At 33.5% G+C, this 8,982-nt stretch overlaps 2 protein-coding genes across 3 annotated transcripts; both read right to left on the minus strand.

The window, feature by feature from the left end:
- Window positions 1-142: 142 nt before the first annotated feature.
- On the minus strand, window positions 143-3,637 carry LOC114173629 (uncharacterized protein At2g39910). Its single transcript, XM_028058124.1, has 7 exons — window positions 3,002-3,637; window positions 2,636-2,722; window positions 2,340-2,530; window positions 1,511-1,706; window positions 1,172-1,236; window positions 502-603; window positions 143-417 (listed from the first exon to the last, which is right to left on the minus strand). The coding sequence occupies exons 1-7, from the start codon at window positions 3,512-3,514 to the stop codon at window positions 267-269; spliced, it is 1,305 nt and encodes a 434-aa protein (XP_027913925.1). The 5' UTR covers window positions 3,515-3,637; the 3' UTR covers window positions 143-266.
- A 1,472-nt stretch (window positions 3,638-5,109) lies between these two features.
- On the minus strand, window positions 5,110-8,406 carry LOC114188892 (LIM domain-containing protein WLIM2b-like). 2 transcript variants are annotated; one of them, XM_028077594.1, is made up of 6 exons: window positions 8,178-8,406; window positions 7,748-7,991; window positions 6,970-7,069; window positions 6,839-6,873; window positions 6,648-6,737; window positions 5,110-5,586 (listed from the first exon to the last, which is right to left on the minus strand). In XM_028077594.1, the coding sequence occupies exons 2-6, from the start codon at window positions 7,880-7,882 to the stop codon at window positions 5,365-5,367; spliced, it is 582 nt and encodes a 193-aa protein (XP_027933395.1). In that variant the 5' UTR covers window positions 7,883-7,991; window positions 8,178-8,406; the 3' UTR covers window positions 5,110-5,364. The 2 variants fall into 2 exon arrangements, with proteins under 2 accessions (XP_027933395.1, XP_027933447.1); XM_028077646.1 differs by having other exon boundaries at window positions 7,748-7,986; window positions 8,178-8,386.
- Window positions 8,407-8,982: the final 576 nt, after the last annotated feature.

The raw sequence follows: 8,982 nt of genomic DNA on the forward strand, positions 1-8,982 counted from the left end.
GCAAGAGTTGTAAAATTGAATATCTACACAATTTGTTTAACACTATTTATATTTGTTTCTTAATATATGATAAAATCTACAGTGAATTTCTTTAATAAATGATTTCTGAGATGTTTTGAAATTGAAAATAGTAAAAAACGAGTTTAAAAAATATAAAATAAAATTAAACTTGCATGTTTGTTATTCTCGCCCCCAAGATATCTACTATTAATTACATGTACCCGTATGAACTCAAATTGCAGTAACATTGAAATAATATAAACTTATCATTGAACGGGTACCGAAACCTGCTGAAGACAATCCTCTGAAGGCACAGTCTTAGTATTACTTCTTCCACTTAATGACAGATTAAGAGTGGTCAAGTCTGGATCCAATCGATGCTTGTCCCAAGCCGCCTCAAAATGCAGGCCTTTGCTTCTGGATACACAGAAGGACATGAACTAAATGAGGGTATGAATATATCACTCGTACAAAGAAATCAATCAAAAAATAAAGCCTTACTCTTGAAGTAGGATTAGTATCTGATATATATTTGCTCTAATATCTTCCCGAGCTGTTCTCAATGCTGCCTCCTTATACACAACAGCAAGTTCATCTACCAATCTGAAGTGAAAATGAAGTTATGTGCTCGAAATGAATTATATTAACAAGGTACATATAGCATAGAAATAAAGATGTTTATATCCATGAACTCACGGACCCAGGATTTGGCCACATAAGTGGGAACCAAGATTAATTTCAGTATCTTCAAAATTATCGTAGAAAGAGGATAGGAAGAAAAGGACTGCTGCTGATGTACTCTAAATCTCTAGTGTATTGATGGATGGATTCAGTAAAATTAACTTCTAAGGCAACCCTTGTCTAGAATTGGAGATCAAGAACCGTTGAAAATTATGTCAAGAAACAGCATTCATTGATGTCATAAACATCAAACAGAAACATAAGTTATGGCCTCATCTTGTAAAAGGAAAAAAAAATATTCATAACATTAATTCAATAAAATATTTACATCAGATCATTACAGAATAATGTTTTTGACTATGATAAGGATGAAGACACAGTCAAGTAAAGATAAGCTATAGTGCTACAGAAGTTAATCCCTATTTCTCAAGTACATAAATGTCACATTTATCTTAAATAAATATTGAATAAGGTAATTTTTTTAACTTACTTTGCAAAAAATGGTGAGTTCCTTATCCACGTCAGTCTCAAAATTATATATGTACACTTTAGAACCTGAAGAATGAAAATATACAAAAGAGTTAATCAGAAAGTACTCTTTTTCCTTTTACCAATTACTAAAAGAATAAAGTAGCATATATGTTCCTCAATGCCAAAACCATACACGAAAGGAAAGTCAAAGTCAAAACGTTTTCCATCTTCCAAGTTAAAACAATTCAACTATTCTGAACGTACATCTATTTCAGCAATGCTGGTTACAACTAATGATTTTTGTTCAGTAAGATAAACTTTTAAAGTGTCGAGTTTCAATAGATATAAAAGTACTCACCAAAATAATAGTCTCATTGTCATCTGCATGCATCCACTGAAAAAATAATGGGAAAATGCGCCTGAAGTGAGCTAAAAGAACAAGGCCAACTCCATCAAATAGTGAATCAGCAGATTTAAGCCATGCAATTCGTCGCTCTTTATTTCTGGGCTGGCGCTCCAAGTGACTTATCATCTCATTTAGCATCCTCTCAAACCTATTCAAGATAATGATATATTGAAAACAAGATGTAATATATGCTTCAAAGAGCCAACAATTTAAACAAAAGGACTCCAACACCTTAGAGATTGAGGAAACTTGCTGACTTATATCAGTATGGACTATAGGGAAGTTATATAACTTTTTCCAAAATAAATAACACCCTAGCAAGTAGTAAATAAAAACTATATTCATTCACTCTCTACTTGATGAGATCGAGATCATTTAACCAAACGTTGTAAAGGTTTGTAAAAGTAATTAAAAAATTCATGCTCCCTTGATCCATTAAAGGCCAAAACTTCCTTTGCTATATATAAACAGAGCTTGTAATTTGTTATTCCATTGTAATTAAAAGAAAAGCATCAATACTAAATCAACGGGTACTACGATATTTTAAATTTCTGAGAAGTGAAAACTACGTTTCAAGTAAGTCTGTACAATATTCAAGAACCAACTGCATAAAGATGGAGGACATGGCAAAGTAATAGCCACTTTCCTGCTTATTCAGATAGCGAATTATTTGAATGACAGAATTCCCAACAGAATTCAAACGTGAAAATCTTTAAAAAGTTCCCGTGAAGCTATAACATCTACAATTGAAAGATAATAGAAAGGAGATGGATGAATATACCAAGGACTACGGGGATTACTTCTCTGAGTAAGAGTCACAAGAACTACCGACGCCTCAACCACATGATGCCATATATCGTCATCAGAAGCCGTGTTCTGGCAGCAGGCATCTAGAACAGCGTCCACATACCCACCAAGCTCAGCTCCATCCACATTTCTCCCAATATGTGCGAGGCTAATCATGCCCTGACCCTGAAGTCACACAAGATAACAATACTCACTCACTACGAACAGAACTATTTCAAGATTCACTAGATTATATTTGAACTTCTATTGCAATTACAGCACAGCACATACCTTCACTACGGCGGACCAATGATCAACAGCAGTCAGTGCACAAGGAATCACCAATCCACACAATTTACCCAAATGAGGATAATCAACCTGTCATAAATCCAATCATTGTCTTATGTCTCAGCATGGACAACTAATGCATGCATCCACTGCATGAGTTCTTTTTACAAACCATCCAGTCACAACCTGATAATCGGTTGACTTCTACAGTAACCTCTTAACTACTTTCAAAGGCATTCCCTCGAAATTTCTAGTTCGTTGGAAATGTAGAATATATTTTCTACTAAGAGTATATAAAAATTGAACTATTAAATTGTTATCTTCATTTTATTGTTGTGATATCATACAACCAAAGTACCGATATCTAACCTGTGTAATAAACCATCTAAACTGAAAAGCAGCGAGAATGGCAAACCCAACGGGAACTCTCGCCGATGCCGCGGAGAACTCGTCGCTCTCATCAGACTTATTTATGGAGCTCTCCTGAATTCTCTCTTTCAAAAGTGGCAAAACCTCGGGCAACAGTTCCAGTACCAACCTCTTCTCCGGTGGAACAACGACATCACGATTTCCGTTGCCGAGTTCGGCGTGATAAGCGCAGGAGAGCTCGGAGAAGGACGAGGTTGCGAGAGAGGAGAGGTGGCTGGGGATCCATGATAGAATGCCGGAATAATCAAAGGCGGAAGAGCAAAGGAGAGCGCAGGCGAGAGCGAGGTCTTTGACGGAGGCTGTGGGTAGTAGGAGGGGTTCGAGAAAGGCTTTCACAGAGACATTGGAGGCTCGGTGTGGAGTGTAGGGGACAGTGGCCAGAGACTCCGATAGTCGGGTCGATGAACGGAGAAGAAGGTCTCGGAGCGGGGAAGATGGTGGTGCTTCCAACATTTGGTACCGATTAGGGTTTGGTTCCGCCGCTAACGGCAACACCGCCTGTCTTCTATAAACGACATCGTAATAAGCCACTATGTACTGTGAATTAACCAAAAAAACTAAATCATTTCCGTACTGTTCAATTTTTTTTCATTCAAATACTAATGAATAAGATTGAAAGAAAATAAATTTATATATTATTTTTAAATATATTTAATTTAATTTTAGTTAAATATATTTATATTCTCTTTTAAAAATTTATGAAAATAGTGAAGATGAAAAATAAAATTTGAAATGTTGAAAATACAATATTATACTTTGGTAAGGTAACTTTTCTTTATAAACATGTCTAAGAACATAAAATAAAATATAAAGATTAAATTCAATATATGAATTAAAAAGTCTTTTAGAAAGAATTTTTTTTTATTTTATCAATTATTTATTGAAATGCATTATTAGTTCTGAATCTGGTCGACTAAATTAATTTTATAGTTCAACTGATCATTAAAACTTATAAGAATGAGGTTATAAGACTGTCTTACCAGTTTTGTTTTAATGGTGATATGTTATAAAATTCATATTTTTATTGGTATTTCAGTTCGTTATCTTTAAAAGTTAATTTAATTATTAAAATTTAATGTTATTATTCTCAATATTCTTGTCATATCATGTTGACATATTTCAATATCAATTTCTTATAAGATATCAATTTTAAATTTAAAACTTTGGAAACCGTATTGGAGATGTTCTAACATTGATAATACGTTTACTTAATTAGAAATGAGTTGTTAAATGGTTAGATGTGACTTATCAAAAGTGGTACACCGTTGCAGTTTAACTTAAATCTAATTTAATCCTTTAATATAGTGGATAAGGTTAACATTGACCTCTTTATTTTATAATTTACATTTATATAAATTTAAGAATGAACAATATCATATTAAATAAGTTTAATTATTTTTGTCAATCATTTATTTGTAAGGTCATTCAAATTGACTGAAATCTTTCTAAGTTCAAATTTTTTTTAGCCATTTTTAGAGGCTGCATTAAGTGCTCCGTATGTATTAATTTATTAAACCTATGGTCAGTAAATGGACCAAGGTTTTTTAGTGCAGTTTGAATTGTAAGTTAAGCTACATAGGTACATAATTAAAACCATGGTCATTATTAACCTTGTCCTTTTCCTAATCAAATGGTCCAAAATTTATATATTCCTTCATAATTGTTTTTCTCTAAATCCATGAATATCTTACTCCAGCAAAATGAAACACATGCAAGGCCAAAAATTCCCTCTCGGAATATTTATGCAGCTCGACGACGTGGGTACTTGTTAACAATGAGACTTGGTAAGGGCGAGTTTGATCCTCACATTAAATAAAAACCAAAAAAATTGAATAACATACAAAAAGACTGATATAGCTATTTTTAATATAAACTTTTCCATGACTCTACTAAATATTTTTAGTGTATCTTTTCCCAAATGATCTCAACTTAGGTTGGATTCCCAAAATATCCAACTCTTTGCCATTATGAGACCCAAGTCAGAAAAATACCAAAACCTCCAACAAGAATACAAATATAGAGTATAAGATAGAACTAGATAGAAAATGTAATGGAGGCAATAATATCATCAAATTGGAATGATAATCTCGCAAATCACGCACTCATTAGTCATTACGTAATGTCCATTATATAAATAAACCACACAAGATTTGCACGCCACGCATGTGTAGGTAAAAAATATCAGAAATGATGAAGTCGCGAGAGAACGATGAAGAAAGAAAAAAAAGCCACACATACAAACACTTGCTTGATAGACCAAAATGTATTGTTAAAGAAAAGGCAATAGAAGAAGGAACCAACACTCAAGATTCTGGAACAGTGGCTGCTGCTGCTGCCGCCGCCCGTTTGATTGATGCAGACTTTGTCAGATGATTATAGCTCCCTTTCTCTTTGAAGAGCTGGGAGAAATGGTGCTTGCAATACAGAATGCCCTCAAGGGCTGCATAATTCGATGGGGTTATGGGACAACCACCATGTGAACACTTGAAACATGATTTGTGATAGGCCTGCCCTTCCACTGTTACCTAAAATCAAACAAAAAGATACACACGTTTATAATAGTAACAAGAAAACCAAGTTCAAGTTCTAGTTCTGGTTAAGAGCAGAACTGCAGATTTATAATGATTACACTTACATTTTACTGATTCAAGATAAAGTCGGTAGATTTTTCAGTTTGGTTATGTACTATCTACTTTCATTCCAGCGGAGCTAGTTCTCTCAAGTAAAAAATTCTCATTTTCCTTTTTTTATAAGTATTTGTGGAGAAATTTATCTAAACAGGACCAATGGGACAAGTTTTCTAAGAGAGCTACCCCCAGTATGAATTTCAGGGGGTAATGAATAAGGTCATGTTTGATTCCCTTCTTACCTTTTGGCTTTAAAACAGTTTTCTAAAACAATGTCATACTACACAACAATCAATTCTCATTCAAAATCTATGAATTTTGAAAAGTTTCCAAAACAAATGCCAATCTACTCTCCACTCCTATTGACAGAAAACTAGAAGAAACTGATACAAGAGCTTGACATTACCACAAACACAAATTGCCGGGTATATATGTCCCTATCAGCATGGATTTCGTTAGATGGAAATTTTATATTATTTGAGGGTGGAGGAAGAAGCTCCACAATTATTCACAAGCAAATATATATTTGTTTTCTTGACCTGTAGAATTATGAACTAAATCAGGATATATGTTTCATCATCTTAAGCACAGAAATAAAGTATGAAAATTTATCTCCACACAATTATCGATAAGGAAGCCATACAGAGTCTAGCTGTGGTCCGAAAAGAAAATGAAGTCCAAACTCCTCTTTTGCACAGTATTATTTTGAGGCAGTAAACACACTTGATTTCACAGAATCAAGTTTACCAGAACAAAAGGGGAGTCCAAACCTAAAATACTAGTCCATTAGATAAAAGAGTCTCAAGGCTTGACAACTACATCAAGTAGTTTATTCTACTCGATATAAGACTCCTAACACTTGAACATCCATATGCCCAATTTGTAACAAAATATTTTGCAATTTCATCATGAATATTGACAATCATCAAGTATTTTTGCTTAAGATTTTTGAATCCTACCTTCTCCAATGGATAAGCGGTTTTCCCACATGTAGCACACTTTTCTTGTGTGCCAGAAAACATGCTCGCAGCTTTACTAGGTGACCTTGTCTGGAAAAAACAAAAGATGCCAATAGTTATTCAATAATACCAAATGCTGCAGACCTGTTTATCACAATGAAGTTTGAAAATTGCAAAAGAAAGCTTTTTACCAGCTCAGGAGTAGTCTTATCAGCTAACTTTGCAGCTGTTCAAAATGAAAATGTGGCCAATTAAAGCGACATCTGATTCAAAAATCACACAAACACAGGTTCACCTCAAAAAGAAAAAGAATAACACATACGTGACTGGAAGTTCTTGCTGAAGGTGCCAGTCTCCTTGAAGAGCTGCTCATAGTGAGGTTTACAGTAAAGAACACCTTCCATTGAGGAATAGTTGCTCAGCTGAAACAAAAAGAGTCATCAAATAATTCGTATGAAAGTTTTAAACTGAAATACACTAATGCTAACTCAATTAGTGTCCAACATCACTAAAGCCATGTTTGAATAAACTTCATAAACACTCATATGGAAAGAAAATAAAAAGGTAAAACGAATTGAGTTTCTCTCATAAGTTAAAATCAATTTAAGCACTTCACTTTTTAGAGAAGTTTTTCATCATATAACTGCTTCCTCCCGTTAAGGTGCATAAGTTGATTTTAGCTTATAGGAAATGTTCAGTGCATTTTACTTCCTTATATTTTTCACCTGTAAGTATCTATAGAAAAGTTTATTTCTTCAGACGCGAAGTAAAAGGAGCAGATCTGTGCCATTACAAGAAGCAAGTGAAGATTTTAGACTCCAAAAATTCTTAGCTTCATCAAATTCTAAAAAGATAATGAGGGTAGTATCCCAATTCTTTTTCTGATAAAATCATAAACTCACAATATCTTTTTATTAATCAGCTGAAAATCCCGTCGAAATTTTACATGGATGCAAGGCAGCGTCAAACAAAAAGCAAGAATCTTTAGCAGAATTTAACAAATATCAATAAACAACAGTATTAATAAGCCATCAAATAAATAATGCAACTAACAAAAACAAACAAAATACAAATCATATTAATAACGCCAAAAGAAATACCTTTAATGTTCCTTTGCAGTGGGAGCACCTGAAGCAAGCTTTGTGATAAGCAGTGCCATCTGCAGAAAGCTGATCAACGGGATAAACCGTTTTCTCACAAGCCTTGCACTTTTGCTGGGTTCCGATAAAAGACATTGTTGTGGCTTTTAGATCTAAATTCACCACCAATTCCAAATTCGCAAGGCACTGGATCGGCTTCAGTGACTACTTTTAGTGTTAGATTTGCCTATGACAATAACCTGAGCTACTCGTGTCAACCAAAAACATTAACAACAATGAGCACAAAAAGTTCGAGCAAACCAAAGAAGAAAAAACAAATTTTGAAAGCTTTAAAAAATCCTCGCATGAATGAATCTGTTTGGTATGGTTGAGAGAAACGAAATAGTATAGAGTTAACGCAGTCAAAGTGAGTATTTCATTTTCAGCATACCTTGCGAGATAAAGTGGCGAATGGTGGATCGGTTGTGATCTGAAACTTTGAACTGAAAAGCTGAAGATAAAGATAGAGTGAGAAATTCTGAGGGCGACAGTGAATAAGAGAACAAGAAGACGAAGTTGAGACACAACTCAGGTTAGAACTCTGGAAAATGAATGTCATTCAATTTATATTGATTGATAACAGATCATATCTTGGTAATCATAATGAAAATCCATTGAGTAGAGAAAATGAATGCATTTCTATTGCAAATAATAATATTCTTTCCCATTACTCTTTATAATTAAAAAACAATTAATTCAGTTTACAATAATAAATTTATATTTTTAAATTACCTTTATTGTCAAAAAATTTGTAATTATTCTTTTATGTAAGTTTGCCTCTCTTTTTTTCGTTATCAATATCTCAGTTGAAATAATTAATACAAAAATATATTGGACGAAGTCGTGTAAAAAAAAATTCAATTTAAGTGTTATTAATAAAATGAGAAAGAAAGAATAATAAATATTAGGAATGAGATACAAATATCCCTGCTGTCTCCATAGACACTTTTTTATTCGTTTGGTAGAGTCCACTAACGCTGTTTTTTTTTTTTTTCCTTTTCTTCCCTTTTATTTTTCTGTCTCTGAGACATGGTCCATCATGGCCAACAACCCAATCACACCATCAAAATTACAAGACGCTCAAACTTCTTTTTATTAATAATTAATTAATAATGGATTGATCTCTTTCTTTCTTTCTTTTTTTCTAAACTGATACATTCTTTTTAAAGAAAAAACCGGAAGTAAATTAAACTCCC

The sequence above is a fragment of the Vigna unguiculata genome, chromosome 1 (genome assembly GCF_004118075.2).
Source record: "Vigna unguiculata cultivar IT97K-499-35 chromosome 1, ASM411807v1, whole genome shotgun sequence".
NCBI classification, from domain to species: Eukaryota; Viridiplantae; Streptophyta; class Magnoliopsida; order Fabales; family Fabaceae; genus Vigna; species Vigna unguiculata.